Source organism: Delphinapterus leucas, chromosome 10 (genome assembly GCF_059928025.1).
Source record: "Delphinapterus leucas isolate spDelLeu-1000000601 "Yukka" chromosome 10, BTC_Dleu_Yukka2, whole genome shotgun sequence".
Lineage (NCBI taxonomy): Eukaryota > Metazoa > Chordata > Mammalia > Artiodactyla > Monodontidae > Delphinapterus > Delphinapterus leucas.
In genome coordinates this window covers 50,612,355-50,634,467 of record NC_143138.1, presented here as the reverse complement: position 1 = coordinate 50,634,467, position 22,113 = coordinate 50,612,355, and the positions used below count along the sequence as shown (strand labels likewise).

The following is a 22,113-nucleotide window of genomic DNA, read 5'->3' as shown; positions in this document are numbered from 1 at the left end:
CTGTGAATTATATGTGATAAGCTCTCAAATAGTAAAATTATACTCCAGTTGAGAAAGAACTAGTCAAATGCCCCTGGATAAAGTAACGATTACCTATCTATGTATCTTCCTATCTATCTATATCTATCTATCTAATCTATCATCACAATCTATCGATCTATTTTGTGAATATTACCTGATTAACTTGTTTTTCTTGTGTGATTAATAAATTACTCTGAAAATTATTCCCAAGAGGAATTAAAAAAATTTTTCTGTTCTAAGATGACATCATTAGAAAATGCCTCCCAAATTGATTCCACTGCAGAAAAAACGAAATGAAAAACAAAACAAAAGGCAAACAAAACCCCCTCATGTAGACATATAAGTCCTGCTATTTTTTCTTAGCATATCAACCCTCTCACTTCATCATTTGAATAACTAAACAATGAAGCATTTGGGACAGTCAAGTGATGAGACACTATGCACTCCCTGGGCTCTGAGGAGGGTGGGTATCCCACTTCCAACTGGGGTGCTCAAAGACTAGACCTAAGACAGCCTAATGCAGAAAGTGCAGTGATTATTTTATGACACCCAAGTGATATTAAACACATGCCCTGCATATTTCACTCAACTCTGAGTGGAGAGCTTGTGAAAGGTCTGGTGTAAGGCTTTGTCCGGAGGTGTGGGCACATCTCTAGGAGAAGATGCCGTGTTGAATGGGATGATATGACGCCCTAATTCATGATTAAGTGACACCTTCTGTGGCATCACTGTTGAAGGTCACACAGATGCCATGTTCACGGCAGATGCAGCATTAGAGGCACCTGGTAGCCTTTGGAAATTCCTTGCCATCTCAGATGCTCACCAGCTGTAACATGTGGTATATAAACCAAAGCCTTGGCTGTGAGCTCGTGTTTGCTTAGAATACCCTTCCTGCCTGACATCCACAACTCTGCCTGAAAAACTCCTTTATTTTTCAAAGCCAAGTTCAGGAGTTACCTCCTCTGTGAAGCCTGCTCTTACTCCCTTACTCCCTGGCACAATGAATAACCCCACCCTCTTTACCAGTTCTACACTTTGCACACATTTTCCCTGCTACCCATAGCTGAATATACTATAAGCATTTATTTTCTAACAGGGAGTTTGAACAAGAGAGAAGCAAACAATATGTGAGTGCAAGTCCTACCTCTGGTAAATATTCCTCTTAGGCAGTAGAAGAGAAAAGTTTGAAGGCACTTTACTAGTATTTGCATTAGTATTTTGACAAATATTACTGTAAATTGTGTAACTTCTTACATTTGTTACTGAAGCTAAAATGATGTCACTTTTTTCAAAGCATACTTGATTAGATCATATGTGACTCTGTCTCTATTACGTCCCCTCCCCCAACCTGGTGCATCTTAATTATTGGCTTAACAAAACCTAAGCTAGCCAACACAATAAACCATGACCCTAAATGGTAAACATACCACCTAGGTAGAAATACCTGGGCTCTCCAGGGCTAACCCAGCAAAGGTTAATCTTTAAAGCAAAATAAGGTGTCCCCATGACATTCTGAGGGGCAAGAAATAGTGAATAATATCTTTGAATATTTAGAAATACTCTCAATATTTGAACTCGTTCATTACCATTTGTTTAATGAATATCCACATACTTCACAAAACTGTTAAGATCATATATAAAGATAAATAAAATAAACATTTTATTCCAGTGTGCTACAAAAGAACAAATAGTTCCATAGATTATCTGTACACTAATCCTCAATCCTCTACTGATTTCATAAGTAGTTTCTGTTGCCCTGGCAGCATTTATAAAATAAATTATTTACCCTATCTCAATATGATTGTGTTGCCCTGGTAACTGGCTGTTTTCTAGAAAGTCTGACATAGATTTTATTTTAGCTACATACTTGCTTTGTCTAGAGATAATCCATAGAAAATAGGGCTTTAATAGATTCGATAAATGTGTATCCTACGTTTACAACATATCTAATTATATTTCATATGCTAAGTAGCTCTTAAGGATGTAATGTTGTTAACACCTTTACAAAGGAACTCACAAATTCTGGTTTACTGATGATGCTGTGACAAAGAAATTCTAAGTGCTATCTAAGGACACACTGGGGGTAATGTGCCATTGGAACTTTATCTCTTAGTACCTTGTCAATCTTATGTTCAGAATGACGCACCTTCAGTTCTAAAAAGTAATACACTATTCCTTGACCTATTCTTTCTCTTTAAAGGTCCGTATTAAAATAACATAAAACTGCATGGCAAAAGACAGGTGATATGCACACATCTGGATTTATAAAGACTCCACATTCACTCCTTATTCTCACCACTCCTGTGCTTAGAAGGCAGGGATCTTAGACATCGGGAAACGTTCTCTCCAAGAAACTTTCAGAAGCTCTACTTGAAAAATGACTGTTACCTCCAAAAATAATTCCATGGATATAAAAAGAGGCTGTGCATGATGACATTTTCATAATGCAGCCAAATTGAAAAGTTTTGTCCATTCATGAATGATTCATCCATGATGCCCCTGGAAACTGTGACTTTTTCACACACATCAGTGACATAATTTAGCCTTTCTATTTTCCAAAGTAAGCCTAAATTCTAGACAACAGCACTGGGACCACCAAGCTAATAAAAATTGTATAGGAAAGTGTGCCAGATTTGATGAATAAAAGTTGTATTTCAATAGAACACAATTTACCTTTCCAACCAAATCTTTCCCTAACACAAAAAATTCACTTAATGCAGGCTACCTGCCTTGCTGCCCCCTGAAATAATCTGAGGACCCCCTCAGTACTTTTGGTGTGTTATTTTCACTGAAAATGCCCTCCTTCTTTTTCTTTATCCCCATCAACCCCACCCATCCTTTAAGTTCATGCTTTCATCTCGGTTCTTCCATGTCCTTAGCTGTTCATAGATACTTTGTCATTTTCAGTGTTACATAAATGCTAAGCATTTCACACCTTTTCTGCTGTAGATTTTTAATTGAATCATTCTACACATATAATAATTATCTCCACAGAGAGATCATGTGCCTTGAGGACAGATTGTTTCTTTCTTACTTTCTCTCATTTCCAACAATACCTAGAAGAATATTCTGTGCATATTTAATGCTCAAGAATATTTGTTTATTATATGTTGATTTTTTTTTATTGAACTCAATGTTCTCAGTTTCTTGAAATGAAGAGTCGACGTCTGGTATAACTAAGGGCCCAGTAAAAGACTTAATCAAGTGACCATTTCAAGGACAAAAATGACCATTTCAAGGAGAAAAACACTCTCATGTTCATTGCAGAATCATTCACAATAGCCAAGATATGGAACAATTTAAGTCTCCTTCAATGGATGAATGGAACAAGAAAGTGTGACATATATATGTGTGTGTTATGTGTGTATGTGTGTGTATACTGGAACATTATTCAGCTGCAGAAAGAAGGAATCCTACCATTTGTGATAACATGGATGACCTTGAGAGCATTATGCAAAGTGAAATAATCCAGATAGAGAAAGACAAATACTACATGGTACCACTTACATGTGGAATCTAGGGAAAGACAAAAATAATCAGACTCATAGAAAAGAGAAGAAAGTGGTTGCTAAGGGCTGGGGGTGTGGTGGGGAGTACAAATTTTCAGCTATAAGATAAATAAGATTTGAGAAGCTAATGTAAATCATGGTGACTATAGTTGATAACACCATGTTGGATAACTGAAATTTGCTAAGAGAGTAGAACTTAAATGTTAAGGTATCGAAGAGACTTTCTGTGCAAGTGGTCTTCTTTGTATTTACTTTACCCCAGGAGTATATTTATAGGGAAGTGACACCCAAATGAAGTTGTTCCTTCTAAATTTACTCTCACGTATTTTTTTTAATTCTCTTCTGGTAGAAATAGTATAAATGGGCTAGAGTTACTGTTCTGTGTTTGCTAGTCACTTAAAAAAGATTTGGTCTGTAGATCTATATCCACCAGGTAAACTCCTTACATAGCAAACACACTGTCTTTGTTTGGTACTTTGACAATGATACTTACAAAGAATTTTTGCTCAGTTCAGCGGTTGGAATAAAATGATAGTATCTGAAAACTTTGCTTTCTGAACAGAATTCTAATGACTTAAATGTTCTTTCCAAATTTGGTGATGTGTTTTAGGAAAAACATGCCTGCAAATTTGGAGGACATGGTCCCTAAAATTAAGCCTTAGGTCTTACCTACCTGCAGGTAAAGAATGACCAAATCAAGTATTCTGGGGCTTTTTTGAACTTCTTCTTTTGTTGTAGAGGGAAAGTTTATATTGACTGTTTAGCTATAAATGTAAGGTTTATTCATCGTAAGTCGTAATTTAGCCATGCAGAGCAACAAATCATCCAATGACTCCATAAGAGCATCTTGCATTTCTTAGAATCCTGTAGTTAAGTTATTTGTAATTAGGTAAAAATGAAAGTTGACGTTTCTCCTTGAGAATAATTAATGCTAACCACATGAAGAACAGAAGATTTATGATTCACATGAGCCTAAATAAAATTTAAGAGAATTGAACTCTACTTCTTCTTGGGAACTATCATCTTTTCTCCCTGTCAGTAGAGATGTAACAAAATACCTGACGTATCATAACACAGGGATTTCAATTGTGCACTCATATGAGATTCCAGTGTGACAAGCTGCCACACAGAGTAGATATTTAGTGCAATCCGTCCTCTATTAAAATCCTGTCAGTTCCACCTTACTCTTCTCCCCCTCCCCGTGTCCTCAAGTCCATTCTCAGATAGCTAGTGGGAAGCAGCCGCATAGCACAGGGAGATCAGATTGGTGCTTTGTAACCACCTAGAAGGGTGAGCTAGGGAGGGTGGGAGGGAGAAGCAAGAGGGAGGGGATATGGGGATATATGTATGCATATAGCTGATTCACTTTGTTATAAAGCAGAAACTAACACACCATTGTAAAGCAATTATACTCCAATAAAGATGTTTAAAAAAAAAAATCCTGTCAGTGTCGTGGTGAGATTTCAGAGTTTAGGACAGAACTCTGCACTGGGAAACAGCAACACGTACCAATTGCATTGGCAACATCAGCAAAGAGTGAATTCCTGATTTAGTCTCACAGTGCTCTCTTTCAGTGGAAAAAAAATAAAGTGCAAATAGAAACGCTCTTGCTGTCCTCAGTGGGGTTTGACCTGATAAAGTTCCAGAGTCAGACAACTGACAGAGAATGGTTTCCTTGCAGAAACACCAGTACGAGAGATATGACCAAGGCAGGGAGAATTTTATCCCCTCTTCCTTAAAAGTGAAAAGCCTCTCAGAGTTTTCTTCTAAGTTTACAAAAAAGTGTATTGCACACAACTCAGAAATTTCAATCTGCAAAGAAGCAAACCTAAACAACCAACTTCAGCTTTATGCTTATGCTTTCTGTTATTCTCTTGTCCTTTTACTACTCCCCTCCCTTCTTTCCATCAATTCATGTCTCTCTTATAGATCGTTACCCCTCCCTAGTAGGGAAAGATTAGAGGCACTGCGCTCTACTTTAAGATTTGAATGAAGCACTGTTTTCTCTTCAGATACAAGCCTGGTTGAGACCTTGGGGCCCTCGAGTAGAGCCTAAAAAGAACCTGAAGGGCTCTTGCTGCAGTGTGGGAGGCCGTGTGATTCACAGTGATGGGGGAAGCATGCCTTTGCACCCTATACACAGAGAGCTTATCTGTGCGATTTTCTCAAAATAGTGGAAGAGAAAACGTGAGAAAGGAGAAGAGTTGTAAGCAAATCATTATTATGGGCAATATATTGGAGATGTGTAGCTATGGACACCTTGAATTTATTTGTAAAGTAGGTTCCAGTTACTGACATACAAGAGGTACCCAATGGGCCTTTATTTTTTATTTTCATTATTTTTATTATAGGTGTTGAAAGATTTAGGAAGTAAATGAGATAAACACCAATCTAAGCAATTTATCTTATTTATAGCCATAGAGGCTATCTCCACCAAACTCATTAGGAAAGTATGCTAAATAAGCAGTATGAATGTGGTAGAAATGGGTGATTATTGCTTTTTCTCAACTTCTTCCTATACCAACAGTCATTTCATATAATTGGGCTAATCTAAAGCACAATGTGCAGTCATCTACTCATATAACTGAATAATGATAACAGTAATTTACTGAGTGTTTGCTATTTGTCTGGCATTATTTTAAGAGCTTTAAAGCCTTGCTTCATTTCATGAACCGAAACCATAATAATTTAGTCATGATTATATCCATATTACAGATGAGAAAACTGTGGCTCAGAAAGTTTAATTGCCCAAAGTCCTATAACAGAAAGGTTTTCCTCTCTCAAAGAGACTAACCAAGAATCCATGCTATTGGGACTTCCCTGGTGGTGCAGTGGTTAAGAATCCACCTGCCAATGCAGGGGACACAGGTTTGATCCCTAGTCTGGGAAGATCCCACATGCTGCAGAGCAACTAGGCCCATGCACCGCAACTGAGCCCACGTGCTACAACTACTGAAGCCCGTGCTCAGCAACAAAAGAAGCCACTGCAATGAAAAGCCCGTGCACTGCAACGAAGAGTAGCCCCCACTCGCTGCAACTAGAGAAAGCCCACGCGCAGCAACGAAGACCCAACGCAGCCAAAAAAAAAGAGTCCATGCTATTAATCACCACGTCATTCATTCCTTCCCTTCAGATCCAGGTATTTTATTTCTCCACCCTGGACTGCCTAATTATTTTTATGTTTTAGTATCACAGAGTGAATAATTTAACCAACCCCACCTTGATGATGAAACTAAGACCAGTTGGGTAAAGGTTCTTTATACAATAAAGACAACCAACAAAACTGTTACAGGGAAACGACTGACGCGGCTGAAACGACTGAAATGACTGATGGAAAATTGTGTTTCCATGATGCGGTTTAGCCAATTTTTCCATGTTAAAGATAACAAGGTGGTGGGCGCCCCAGCCACTCCTTTCCCCAGGAATCTGTCCCAGCCACAAGCATTACATCTTAAGGGGGGTGACCTAAGCTCAAATATCATGCAGAGTCTAGTCAGGGGAAGTGAAAAGATATTAGGGAGCAGAAGCCATCGCAAGAAAGATCCTGGTGGGGGACAAATGAAAACACACACACACACACACACACACACACACACACAACTATTGCTAGGGGAAGATATACAAGAAATAATACATCCAAAAAATGGGTGAAGCTGGTCTGGGGAGAAGGAGAAGCTAATAAAACATTTAGCTAAGGCCCTGAGTGACAGTCGGAAAAAAACACATACAAATATCTTCCCATCTCCTCACAGCTCCAGAAGTACTATGGAATCTTACATACTTTGGTATCTGGAAAAATATTCAGATTTTGCCAGATGTGCATTCCTTTAGGCCACGATGAGATGATGCTTGACCTCAGTGTAAGGGCTAAGCTAGCCTCAATGCTCTTTAAACACACACAGTATTTTTTTAGAAGGTAGTTGTTTCCATCTATTGAATTCTACTTCACACCTGGGACGGAAAAGAACGGCCTGGATTCGTTGCGTGTTGGTCTGATTTATACAACACAGATCAGATGAACTCAGGAAGCCCCCAAGGTATGTGAATAAGAGTAAATATGGGGATCTGCAGAATAGGGTCTAAAGTTCTGCTCTAGTAAGCTACATATTTTTATTCTTCAAATAAAAAGAAAACTATCAAAACACTAGGAGCAACACGGAGTGTTCCTTATTTTTTAAGAAAATGGACAAAGCTCAAATATGAAAGCCAGGTGCTGTGATCCTTTGAGTCCAGGAAGTAGATGTCTGTGTATTTAACTCCCTGGTTTTTAATATGTGCTACCTTATTTACATTTAGCTTTGAAAAGGGTTAAAATGTAGCATTGCTTCTTCTTTGAACAACTAATACATTCAATAATAAGGATTAATGATAATAATAAGGTATAGTATGTCATACTTCAAACACTGTTTTCACATATTCTCTCTGTTTTGATCCTCTCCAAAGCCATGTTAAGTATAGTGACAGAAAAGGAAACAAAGTTACAGATTTGAACATACCCAGGAGAGTACAGCAGAGACCTTGTCACACAACTTTCCGCTGGGGATCTTTCCCCTATCTCACACTCCCATGAGGATATTGCTCTTGAAATCTCCCTGGCTAGTACTTCTATAGAGCTCAAAAACATGGAAGACCTCGACAAAGATACATGGAATCAATAGCCTTCAGCCTGGATTCTAATGGAATAAGTAATATTATTTCCCTTGGGACTAATGTAATATTGTACCACAAAATGGGAAAGCTAGCTAGTAGAAAATAGAGTTTGAATATTTTGGGAAGAAATTTTCCACTAAAAGAAGAAGAGAATGGCTCTAGTTAGTTAACATAAAAGTCATCTACCAACCTTGCTATCTATTATCTATCTGCATCTATTAGTAGACAAATACCTTCCTATTTCAAATATATTGCTTTGAGTCAACACTTAGCCATGATACACAAAATCGTTCCCAAAGCACACCCAACTGCATCCGAAGAAAACAAAGCATAACAGGAGGAGAAGGACAACAGAAAGGCTTTCCTCCTATAATGGATTTAACTGTCCAGAGTTCACAATTCTGCATGAAGTAGACATTCCCCCTTTCATAACAAATGGTAGACTGCAGCATGAGAGTTTGATTGCTATTTCCTCCAATCAAGTTTGTTCTCTTCCTCCCTCTCTCTCTCTCTTCCTCTCTCAACTGTTTCTCTCCATCACTATCACTCTACCTACTGTATACACTTTTATAGAATTTCAGGAACAGCTTTGTATCTGGTAAATAGGGCTGCCAGAAAGAGGCATGGAATAGAACAAAAGCTTTACCCCAAAGCTTCTATGCATTACAAAAGCTTGCACTCGGATAATAGAAACATCGAGCCTCAGGTGACTGAGAACACTTACTGTTGGTTGCATAACGTATGGCGGATGAGGCATCCATGAAGTACTCTGGACCTATGCATCAAACAGCATTTATTAGAAGAAAGCAATCACAGAGAGAACTCGGTTCTTGCGTTCAGTGGAGTCACACTAGGTCATAAGAAAGTGGAGTCCACCTGACTTACAGCGAATCAGTGCTCAAAACTAAGGGTACAAAGGAAATTCTTGGACCTGATTCATTTGGTCCCTGAAACATGGTACAATGTAAAGCAAATTCCTACCTCCCTGGAGCTGGCTGTAGTGCCCACATGGGCCAGGCTGGGCCATGGAGCACATTTGGAGGCTTCAGGAATCTCCTGTTTATAGGTCAACTTCCGGGAAGACCCGGGCGAATAAGGAAGGAGGCATTACTTAGCATGACTGCTAAGACTTCCTCTTTTTCTGTCATTGGTTCTAACTTCATACTCTCAAGTGATCCCATCTTGGAAATAAATCCAAGTGGCAAAAGTTGGGGAAGAATCAGAGAGATCAACCAGAAATTTTGGGGTATGTTTTGGGTTAAACCCTAGTTAAGCAAGTCTGTGATTTTTCTCGCTCATGGTAATTGGTATGGCAAATAAAAATGAGTATATGAGCCAGCCAAGTGTTCTGAATGTTCGCCATCAGCCAAATGAGAAAGTCAGCTTCTAAGAGCTGATTGTGACATAGAGAGCCCCGAAGATTTTGTTTTCAATATACTCACATCAATGAAATTGACAATGAACTTTAGATTAAAAAAAAAAAAAAAAGAAGTGGTGAAAAGCAAGAATTAACAACATAGGAAATTGCTCTAACTCCTTTTTTGAGAAAAGAGAGCCAGAGTTAAATTCCACTTATGAACCCTCCCAAAAGAAATGACTGTTCTGTGGAGATTTTATTCATGTCACCAAAGTGCTCTACAGTGGAGCTCAATGGGTGGTCTTGGCTGAAACAGAGGCCAAGATTAGAAAAAAATGGGTAAAAAACCAAAAAACACACATTACAACCAGGCAGGCCTGTAGGAAGAACAAAAACTGAACAGCATCTGCACTTAGCCTCATGGGTCCCAAGGAAAGGCAATTAAGAAATCAGCCATTCTGAGACCCTCTAATGCAATTCACACAAAAGTCTATTCCGCTCACCTGACAGGTATCAAGAATCTAAGTGCAGACACAGAATGAGAATGATCTGCTTTGGGGGGAATCAGTTAAGGAAAAAAGTGCATAGTCTCAAGCATGATGCTCTGACAGCTGGGACCTCCTGATATGACATATGTAGTGGATGAATAATGTGAAACTTCACTGAATTCGTAGCAGTCAGCAACATTACAGTTTTCCCTGTTGTAAACCCCCCACCCACCCACCATCTGCACAATATAGGGAAACACACGCAGGCACACAGTCACACTCTTGCTCTTTCTTTCTCTCTCCAAAGCTTTAAACAGTGACACTCAACACTCTTGGTAGCATTCATAGGCATTTTTTTTCTATTTTGAATTAGAAGAATTGTCTGAAGAACTACATGAGGTAAAGAGAAGCAGGGAGAAATATCATATCTTTGATGACTCAAAGGAATAAGATAAGGAGCACTGTTTGAGGGAGAAGGATGGCTATTTCAATCCACCTGTGGACTTAGCATTACTAACTGGCTACAACATCTGGTTTAGGACACACACTGAGTCTCAGATTTTCTTGTGTTTCAACATGTGGAACCCCCGAGGTCTCTTTTGGCCTCTTTGGAACTGAGAATGAAGTAAGAGGAGGAAGTAGGAATTACTTTTACCCCTTTGATAATCTTCCCTATTTCTTGGAGCAAATGATTTTGCATCTATCCATGTAGCTTTCCATGGATGCACAGAACGATTGTGACAAAATGAGATGACAATGATACAATATCCTGGAGGGTGTGCAGGGAGTTGCCAGAAATGTGTTCTCATAAAAGATACCCTAGGGAACAACAACCAAAATAACAGAAAACACACAAAATAACCTCTCAGTGGTAAGAAAGCTGCACTAATGTTGGCTGGAAAGTAGCAAAATCATGAAAACTCAGCAGGAAGAATGGAAAGCTCGGTGGATTTTTATCATTCAGTGAAACAGATGCAAACAAGCCCTTGAAAGTGTAGGCTCAATGGATAGTTTGAGTATTATGACATTAAGATATGACTAAAGGGAAGACAACTTAAAACAAAAATCCTACTGTTTCCCTTTTGTCTTGATCTAGTCTGTTCCTGGCAAGAAAGGTTTCCCGGGAGGTGCAGGTAAACCGGACATACCTGGTATGTGGAGACAGGGGAAGCAGCAATGAATGGCGTGATGGGTGTCTGTGGAATCATGCGGTTGGTTGCAATACTGTACGGTGAAGAATAAAATCTGCAAACAGAAAAACAAAAAGAAGATTCATAGATTCATGAAGCTGATGCACGCCTGGCTGCTAACCAAACGCTACCACACACGTCTGGAGAAGACAGAGTTCCACCCTCATGTTGCCCATCAGCTGTTAACAGGATCATGCAGGAGACTGATGGTCTTTGATTCCACAAGAAATAAGTTTTTCTGAATAAAATGACAATTTTGAGTCCTCTTATAAAACTGACTGCACAAAAATCTCTTAGGCCAGGTGAGTGTAATAGTATGCTTAACCAATAGCAGAGAAAAGCCATGGGCATTGTTTCTAAAGCTCCTTGAAAGAAAGGCAAAACCATAGCACCAAGCTTTATAAAGGTGGCTGGTGTTACACAGACAGAAATTGCATCTATCCCTTCATTCAAGAAAGAGGATCAGGGCTTCCCTGGTGGCGCAGGGGTTGAGAGTCCGCCTGCTGATACAGGGGACACGGGTTCGTGCCCCGGTCCGGGAAGATCCCACATGCCGCAGAGCGGCTGGGCCCGTGAGCCACGGCCACTGAGCCTGCGCATCTGGAGCCTGTGCTCCGCAACGGGAGAGGCCACAACAGTGAGAGGCCCGCGTACCGCAAAAAAAAAAAAAAAAAAAAAAGAAGTAATACTTTGAGGAGAAACTGAAGCACAGTTTCCTATGAAATAGTATAGCTAAAGAAAAAAAAAAAAGAAATAGGATCAGCTTATAGAGAATTCTGGATAATTTGTGCTAGGCATGAATCCATGCCCTCAGGTAGAAACTAAGCTAAGTACTTTCTTTCTCCATGAAAAGAGAAGGACAATTTGTGGACAATTTAGGTCTAGGTGAGGAAAGGAGCCTTTTCTGGATTCAGTCAGGGCACTGATGGAGATTATGGACCTATGTGATATACCTCTGTACACGCTGTAAAAAGCACTGAGTTTTCTAGTCCTCCAGGGTCCTTCATTGAACAATTATAGAATAATACTGGGCAAGATCAGAGCTTCACAAATCAGAGGTGGGATAATCCTTCTGGAGATCTATTGAAGGACAGCTTTAATAGGGATCTATTAAAGGGTATCAAAAACACTTACAGGCCATCTCTGCTCAGATTTATACCCTGGAGTCCACAAGTTACCTAATGCTCAAATTCCTCAGCAGAATTTTAAATCATGTTTTTTTCCTTATGTCTCACTGGTAAGGGAAAGGCTAGAGTGACCAGCCACATATCGTGCAGACAAAACCAGGTGGGCTGTGATGGAGTATTTCACTGGATAGAATGCGAAAATGCCTCTCAGGGATCATGGAATCATTACTTCACTTTGCCATACTCTTATCAGGATAGATTGGGAAAATGCGTCTCAGGGATCATGGAATCATTACTTCACTTTGCCATACTCTTAGCAAAAGACAATTACTACTTTTAGTTTCTTTCTTTCTTTCTTTCTTTCTTTTCTTTCTTTCTTCCTTTCTTTCTTTCTTCCTTTCTTCCTTTCTTTCTTTCTTTCTTTTTTTTAAATAGTATGACTGAGGTTGGAGTTTTGGAGACAAAAACTTCATCATCTCTCAGGGGTCACTGATATTTTGAATAGAGGATCTCATGGGTCACCTTTCTAAAGAAGCATTCCATGAGAACCCCACTGAGTGTAGGGGGGCTGGATTTCAAGGTTGCCAGGTTTCAAAGAGTAAATTCTTTAAGCTTAGATCCTATACAAGTCTTCAAGCAAGGATTGGGGAACTAGAGTCTTAAATTGATCTAGCTCTCAACAAGGATTATAAGGTCACAGTCTTTTGGTTAAAAAAGATGTAGCTGAAAAAATTACACCATTACACATTGGATCCTCCTTACTATCCATACCTATACCTACAATACCTCTAAAATTTTAGAAAAAAAGAATATTGACTATATACTCATTAAAATGGCCAAATTTAAAAAAAAGACAATCAGAGCTGTCAAGGATTCAGAGAAAGTGGAACTCTTTCATTGTTGGTGGAGATACAGGATGATATAGCCCTTTTAGAAAACAGTTTGGCAGTTTCTTATAAAGTTAAACATATACATAGCATATAACCCAATTATCCCACTGGTACATAGTAACTGAAGATAAATGAAAACTTGAGTTCACACAAAAACCTTAATGCAAATATTTATAGCAGCTTTATTTAATACTTGCCAAAAACTGGAAACAAGCCAAATATCCTTCAATTGAATTAATAAACTGTGGTCCATCCATACATTGGGATGCTACTAAACAATTAAAAGGAAAGAACTACTGATATATTTAACATGGTGAATCTTAAGTAAATTATGCTAAATGAAAGAAGTCGAACTCAAAAGTCTATATTTTATATCCATTTATTTAATACTATGGAAAATGCAAAACTTTAAAGACCGAAAATAAATCATGGGTGCCAAAGGCTGGGATTGGGGGAAGAGTCTGAGTGCACAGACACCTGAGGGAATTTTGGAAAGTGATGTAACTGTTCTATACCTTCATTGCTTGGTGATTCCACAACTGTGTGCTTGTCAGACCTCACAGAATTGTACACTCTTAAGAGTGAATACATACACAATATAAATTACAGTTAATAAATCTGACTTTAAAGTCAATTACTATGTAAGAAAACATCCATCCTTCCACTTTAAAAAATGTGTTGAACATTTACTATGTATACCAAAGATGGGCAGGACATTCCTTTGAGTTTTTCTATTTAAGCATTTAAATTGAAACTTATCTATTCATTAACCAGCCTAAAGCTGGTCAATGGCTTTCCGTTGCAATGAGAACAAAATTTGGATTCCTCATATTGACGAGCACAATCAGGCTATTGCCCACCTCTCTCCCCAGAGCCAACTAGGATCCAACCACACTGACCTTCATCTGTCACATGAGCCTGTCATTCTCACTCTCATCTTGGGCCACTATGCTTACAATTCTCTCTACCTGGAATGGTTATTTCCCCAAATCACCCTAGAACTATCTCTTTCTCATTATTGATCTCACTCAACTTTCCCATCTTTTCAGAGGTCTCTAGTTAAAGTAGCAACCACCATCTCTGCCCCAATTGTTCTCTATTCCTTTCCTCTATTTTTTTTTCATTGTTCTTATCACTATCTGAACTAGTAATTTTTAAAAATGTCTTTATATATGCTATGGACCGAATGTTTGTGTCCCTTTAAAATTCATATATTGAAGTCCTAATTTCCAAAGTGGCTGTATGTGGAGATGGAGCATTTAAGGAAGAAACTAAGGTTAAATGAGCTCATGAGGGTGGGGCCCTAACCTCAAATGGTTAGTGCCCTTATAAGAAGAGGCATTAGAGTGCTTGCTCTCTCTCTATCCACATGCTCACATGGAGGAAAGGCTATGTGAGGACATAATGAGAAAGCAGCCTTGTAAAAGCCAGAAACTAAATCCCAAACTAAATCAAACTGATCTTGGACTTCCAGCCTCCAGAACTGTGAGAAAATATATTTCTGTTGTTTAAAGCCACACAATCAATGGCATTTTGTTACAGCAGTCAAGTTGACTAATGGAATGTATTTATTGATTATTTCTCCCTCTAGAATGTCAGCTTCAAGAGAGTTGAGGACACCTTGACTTTGTTGCCTAGAACAGAGCCTGGGACATAGTAAATACAGGCATACCTCACTTTATTGTGCTTTGCTGTATTACACTTCACAGATACTGCAACTTTTACAAATTGAAGGTTTGTGGCAACCCTGCATTGTCACAGGGTGCTTAGCATTTTTTAGCAATGAAATATTTTTAATTGATGTATGTACATTGTTTTTTTAGACATAATGCTTTGCATATTTAATAGACTACAGTCTAGTCCAAACATAACTTCTATATGCACTGGGAAATTTTAAAAAATTGTGTGACTCATTTTATTGAGATATCTGCTTTATTGCAGTGGTCTGGAACTGAACCCACAGTATCTCCAAGGTATGTCTTGCTTAATACCTGTAGGTTGAATGAATGAATAATTGAATGCAGAGCAGTTTAGAGTGATAAGTAGTGATTACAGTAGAGGCCGCCAGTGTCAAATTGGTGGGGGCACAGAAGATGGCTTCTGTTCAAATAGGCAGCTGAGAGGTGAGAACCCAGAGAAAATTGGCTGGCATCACATATCTGTAAATGCTCAGTGGAAGCTTAAACTAATGCCTGTTTTCTAAGCATGCAAAGGTACTGACAACCAGGGAAAACAGACCTTTTCTATAAAAATCATGGTTTGCTTTAAAAAAAAATGCTTTAGGTCTTATCTTTGACAGATTTTATTTATGAGTCAGTGAACAGAAAGACTTATTTGGGGCTCATAATAACATAGCAGGTACTCATGACCACTCCACAAACAGCCCTTTTCATTCACCATGCAAGTTTCTTAGAAACCCAGTTTCAGGCTCTTGTACCAACAGAGCGAATCATGCGTCACATTTTAGAGTGGCTGGTTTATTTTGCGAAATGTACCAATTGTCATATTAAAAATGAAAGCAGTAAGAATAGGATGGACTCGCAAAGTTTACAGGAAATTTTATGGGAAAAACAGCAGAAACCATAAAGAAAACAGCCAAGTAAACGGATACTAACAAAGGGCACCCTTGGGGGAAATTTTCAGGCATTTTTGTTCTGTCTGCTCTAATCCTATCCATCAAACAAGAATATTTCATACTTCCCAGCAAGTTCCAGTACTGCCCCTCAAATCAGAGAGTCATTTAGAACAGAAAATGTACTGAGAAGATCAGACTCAGCACACTGTCTTGATCCCCTAATTCTGGTATTCTGAAATAGGCTCTCCCCAAATCCAAACATAAACCGGATGAATTCACAGGAAACCTTTGCTTAAACCATGACAGGATAGGATATTATTGAATCTCAGGCTTAAAGGCACCATATCTAAAGAAAATGCACCTAGCCAGACTCCAAAGAGAGAACTGCAGAATGAATTTCCCAATCTCTTCACTTTTTCTCAATCCCTGCCATGTATCCTTCATGGTTTAAAAACACTCTCACATGGCCATCACATTTAAAAAGAAGAAGAAAGAAAGAAAGAACATCCAAATAAATACTTCAAGAATAGGTGTCCTGTTTGGGGGGAACAGGAAAGATGAAATTGACAGCACTTTTTGGCCATAATAACAAAGCTAAGGTCATTCTAAACATGTGACTTAATGTCTTTGTATCTGGTTATTTATGCATTATGCCTTGCAAATGCTATTATAGAAAACTGGGAGTGAATTTTTAGCTAACCATTTTTCTGGGAAGAGTTTACTCCCCTAAGATATTTCTTTGCCAAAATGTACATAGCGAATCCACAAGTGGATGACAAGTATTCCTTTTCTACCTTGTTCTAAACTAAAAGGGATTTTGCTCCCCAGGGGACATTTGGCAGGATCTGGAGATATTCTTGGTTGTCACGACTGGGTCAGGGGGCTGCTACTGGCATCTGTTTGGTAGAGGTCTGGGATGCTGCTAAATACAGTACAGCTCCCACCCAAAAAACGGTCAGGTCCAAAATGTCACTAGTGTCAAGGTTGAGAAACTGTTGCAGGAAGGCGAACTAGTTATCTCTGGAGAGGTTTCCCATGAACAAAATTCCAAATGCTAAAGGGGCTAAATGGGTTAACTAAAAATGATCTATCTGTAGAACTCTAAGCCAGCCTCTGAGAAAAGTTATATATATATATATATGTATATATTTTGTGGTACGTGGGCCTCTCACTGTTGTGGCCTCTCCCATTGCGGAGCACAGGCTCCGGACGCGCAGGCTCAGCGGCCATGGCTCACGGGCCCAGCCGCTCCGCGGCACGTCGGACCGGGGCACGAACCTGTGTCCCCTGCATCGGCAGGCGGACTCCCAACCACTGCGCCACCAGGGAAGCCCTGAAAAACGCAATATTTTTAAGGAACACAAAGGGTTATTTGGTTTTCTGGCATGTAAAGCAAGTGGGCTCCAGAAGTCCAGAAAATGGAAGTCTAGGTCACTAATAAGACATTATTTTGCCTGCAGAAAAGTCATCTTCAGGGGATTTGGCAGTCAGTAGTAATATGGTGAAATCTTATTTCACTGACAATAAAAATAACACGTATATATCAATAACCCCAGGGTAGGATGTTTTTTAATGCAGAAAACCACACACAATCCTATTTGCCCACTGAAATAAACAGCCCTGCCTTGTCTTTCATGTCCATAGGCAATTTTGTTGGAGTCAGAACCACAAATACTATCCTCAGGGCAACACTATAGCACAAGATTAATAAGTTATTGGTCATTTTTATTGTAATGCCAACGTATCCTTCACACTAGATTCCTTTCCTAGTGTAATAAGATAAGGTTTCTGTATCACTTAATATCAAATGCCCATATAAAACAGCTGGCAAACCAAGGCTACAGAAAACATTTTTTTTCACATCTCTCCCAAGAATCCATTTTCTTCAAATAAAACAATCCAAAAGGCTTTTACACAGCAGCCCTTAGTGAAAAGATCACAGGAAAGTTGCGATTTTGACTATGGGGGAGGAATTATTTCCCACCTCCCATGCTCATAGTTGAAAGTGATGGAATTTCATATCGGACTGTTAAAAAAGCAATAGGGCAATAGTAATAACACATTATAGATTTATGCCAGATAGCTCCGAAAGAAGAATGGACATTTTTATTTTCCTATGTTAGCCTATAGTAAAAAGTACCAAGCGTTTTACTTTTCCATTGTGACCCAGAAATTTCTTCACTGTAACCTTCAAAGCCTTAGATAAAAGTGACATTGAATTAATTTTTTTTAAGTGATAATTTGCGTAGATTCAAGCAGATGACACAACTGACATTTTTTACTGCCTACATGCAAGAAGCTCAGATACACCATGGTCCATGTTTACAAGTGTTTGTTCTTCATTAGAGAAATATCAAGCTTAATTTGGGAGTACTTATTTCAGTTTTATGTTGCTGTATTCAGGTTGAGTTATAGAATTCAGAACATTTAACTGTTGACACAATTAAGCTACCAGCTATTCCCGAGACACATATTTGGACTTGATACTCAGAAACCCCTATGGCTGAGTGCAGTTAAGGGATGCCACAGGATCATAACATATGTCCTTTTTTTTTTTAATTGAAGTATAGTTGATTTACAACGTTGTGTTAATATCTTCTGTACGGCAAAGTGATTCAGTTATATATATATATATATATATATATATATATATATACACACACACACATTCTTTTTTATATTCTTTTCCATTATGGTTTATTGCAGGATATTGAATATAGTTCCCTGTGCTATACAGTAGGACCTTGTTGTTTATCCCTTCTATATATAATAGTTTGCATCTGCTCACCCCAAACTACATAGGGTTGCCATATGATCCAGCAATCCCACTTCTGGGTATATATCCAGACAAAACTATGATTCAAAAAGATAAAATATGATCTTTAGTGGTGACATGGCACATCTCCAAGAGGACAAGCTCATGTCACTGTTCCATCAAGAAGCCTTCAGAATCCCTCATTAGAATGTAACTGCCTTTTCTCTGTAGTCCTATGACATTAATTTTCTTTATTTTTCTTTGTGAAAAGAATAGAAAAATATAAACAGTGAAAAAAAATAAGTCTCCCTCTCACCCCTACTTCTCGGTACTCTGTTGGCTCTCCCCAGAGAACCACTGTCACCATGTCTTGTGTATTCTTTCAGAAATATTTTATACATATAAAAGTTAATACATACATAAATCTCATAGCACTTTGTGCTTCTGTCACAATACTACTTGCATTGTATCTAGAATTTGCATGCGTGCCCATTTTTCCTAACAGGATGGGAAATATTTTTTTTCAAATTTGCATCACCAGAATGATTTTAAATGGTACAATAGATAAGTATTCAAATGATAAAATTTGTTAATCTGAGTCAGCATTAAGCGACCTTTAACAATATTAACTGGATTGGAGTCAGCTGCAACTGTATCTTTGGATACATTTGTTCTACATAAAATGGGACCAGTTTCTTCTCTACAGCAATAAATATTTCTCTCTCTGTTAGGTTACCGCTCTCTGAGTTAGGTTTGCCTACTGGATCGAATACAGCAATGTAACTAGGAGTAAATGCTTGACTCTGGATATTCATGTTCCATTCCTTCATATGCTAAGTGAATTTTCTAAATCAGCTTCCCCACTTCAAAGAGGTACATGCTGACAATAACTCAAGGAACAGTGTGTTGAGGAAACATGTGTGGTTATTTTGGCATCTTAACATCCACAGAAATGACCATTCTTCTACTCCCCATTATTTAAATGTTACCATATAAGGCAATAAAACCAAAGATGAACAAAACATTTAAAAAGTCGTCTACATGAAGAAATATCAAGTGAATAAGGTTAGTGAGCTACGATCTTCTGATCTCTTCCATTTCATGAAATAAAGTTTCTACCTTCTTGGCACCAACAACACAATGGATAGTCTAAGCCGTCCGAAATTCCATTCTTAACCCAGGACATGAGAAACTCATGTGCAGTTTGGCTCCTTTGGGTGAAACTGCAGGTTGCATTTAAGTAGGATCAAAGCAGAAATAGAGACACAGACACTGAGAACAAACGTATGGATACCAAGGCGGTGGGGGGATGAGTTGGGAGATGGGGATTGACATATATACACTATTGATACTATGTATAAAATAGATAACTAGTGAGAGCCTACTGTATAGCACAGGCAACTCTACTCAATGCTCTGCAGTGACCCAAATGAGAAGGAAATCCAAAAAAGAGGGGATATATGTATAGCTGATTCAATTTGCTGTACTGTGTAAACTAACACAATATTGTAAAGCAACTATACTCCAATAAAAAAAATAATAGAGCGGATTAGGTTTGGGTGTTACATGGGGACTGAGTGGCTTGATGCCAGGAAGGGGAATGGTTTCCCTAATGCCACCTTGCTGGAGCCAAGCAGACGTCATCAGTCACATTTTCTGTATCTGATTTGGCATTCATAGTACTAAGTTAAACAGTCTGTAAAGATGAATAAGACATGGAACCTGACTTCAGAGTTAATAGTCCATCAAGGAAATAAATATGATGTCAACAGCTACATGATAAAAAGACTGTCAGTGTATCATGGTCACATGAAATGTAGTGTAACAATAGTGTCAATATTGACAATGAAGATCACATTGTGCCATGCAGGGGTCCTTTGATCCTTACAAAGTCTTATGAAAAGGTACTGTTACTGTCATCTCCACAGAGGAGGAAACTAAAGCACAAACAACTTGCCCATGTCTGGTAAATGACAGAATTTGGATGTGCTCCTGGGCAGGCTGGTTTTGGAGTCTGAACTCCTAACCACTGCTTAAACTGTGTCTCTTACGATTAATTGTGTAATTAGCTCTGCCTGGTATGATTTAATGGTGTTCTTTATTTTATTTATTTATTATTTTATTTGGCTACATTGGGTGTTCATTGCTACGCGTGGGCTTTCTCTAGTTGCGTTGAGCGGGGGCTACTCTTCATTGCGGTGCGTGGGCTTCTCATTGCGGTGGCTTCCCTTGTTGCAGAGCATGGGCTCTAGGTGCATGGGCTTCAGTAGTTGTGGCTCGTGGACTCTAGAGCACAGGCTCAGTAGTTGTGGCACGCGGGCTTAGTTGCTCCACAGCATGTGGGATCTTCCCAGACCAGGGCTTGATTCTTAACCACTGTGCCAGCAGGGAAGTCCCTAATGGTGTTCTTTAAATGAGAGCAGTGAAAGAAAGAAAGAAGGAAGGAAGGAAGAAAGGGACGGAGGGAGGGAGGGAGGGAGGAAAGAAGGGAGGAAGGAAGGAATTAGGAAGGAAGGAAGAATATCACCATTCTCTTCAGGCAGAGAGAATTCCATGAGCAACAAGACACACGGGTTAAAGTAGCTTGGGATTCTCTGAGAATCAAAGAAGGTCCAGTTCAGTTGCAGGAACCAAATCACGGAGTTCTTTTTGTGCCATTCTTGGAAGTTTGAGCTCTGTTCTGCAGTTAGTAAAGTCCATGTAATATATTAAACCAGGCAGGTGGATAATTACTGATTGCTTTTTGCTTTAAAAAATTATTCAAAAAGCAATGTGAAAATGGTTTGGAGGTCAGTTATATTAGAAGCAAGTAAAAGCTTAGTACAGGTAGGGACTGGTGATTGAATAAACTCAACCAGTGGCAGGGAGGCAGAGCTGGGTTGAAGATACAGTTCAAAGACAGATGGAGCAAGTTTTAAGGACCAATTTTATTATAAAGAATGTCTTAGGAGAGAATACCCAGAGAACTGGAATTTATGGCTTAAATGGCTTTAGAGTGTATTTTTAAAAAAGGAACAAGTAATTTGATCTTGTTTTTCATTTGATTTGGTTTGTATGCTGAAAGATTGATTGAAGATAATGACCTCACTTTGGGACAAAGATATCCAGGAGCAGCACCTAATGCAGTTAGACACACAGGTGATTTTTTTTGGCATCTAGTTATGAACTTGAAGTATGGACTTGGGAGTCTTCAGTTCCTAAAAGCAGGAGGAGTGGATGAGATCAACTGGAGAGAACACAGAGTGAGAAAAGACTAAACCCTGAGAAAGATTAGTAAAAGTGGGCAGAAGAGGAGGAATCCGCAGACACCAAGTGAGCAGTGCAAGGGGAAAGCAAGGAGGATCAGCAAAGGATGGAGTGGTGAAATCTAAGAAATAAGAAATTTTCATGAAGCTGTAAATGGTAACAATAACAACAACAACAACAGAAAGTCAAATGATGCAAGATCTCAAACAGTATAAGGGCTAAGAATGTGTCAGTTACAACTGACAAATTTGGAGATGAATTTGGACAAAAAAATTTGGACAAAAATATTTGGACAAATTTTCTTC

The 22,113-nt window shown here is 38.8% G+C and overlaps 1 protein-coding gene across 8 annotated transcripts in view; it reads right to left on the bottom strand.

Moving 5' to 3' along the window:
• RBMS3 (RNA binding motif single stranded interacting protein 3) overlaps nucleotides 1–22,113 on the bottom strand; it is a 716,964-nt gene that overhangs the window by 96,605 nt on the left and 598,246 nt on the right. For 5 of the 8 annotated variants that reach the window (XM_030764120.2, XM_089918952.1, XM_030764121.2 and 2 more), the window contains exons 9-10: nucleotides 11,174–11,270; nucleotides 8,905–8,955 (exon numbers count right to left, since the gene is read on the bottom strand). In XM_030764120.2, coding sequence (XP_030619980.1) covers nucleotides 8,905–8,955; nucleotides 11,174–11,270 — 148 coding nt within the window. The remainder of the gene's footprint in view (nucleotides 1–8,904; nucleotides 8,956–11,173; nucleotides 11,271–22,113) is intronic. The other 3 variants (XM_030764126.2, XM_089918953.1, XM_030764124.2) reach the window with 1 other exon arrangement.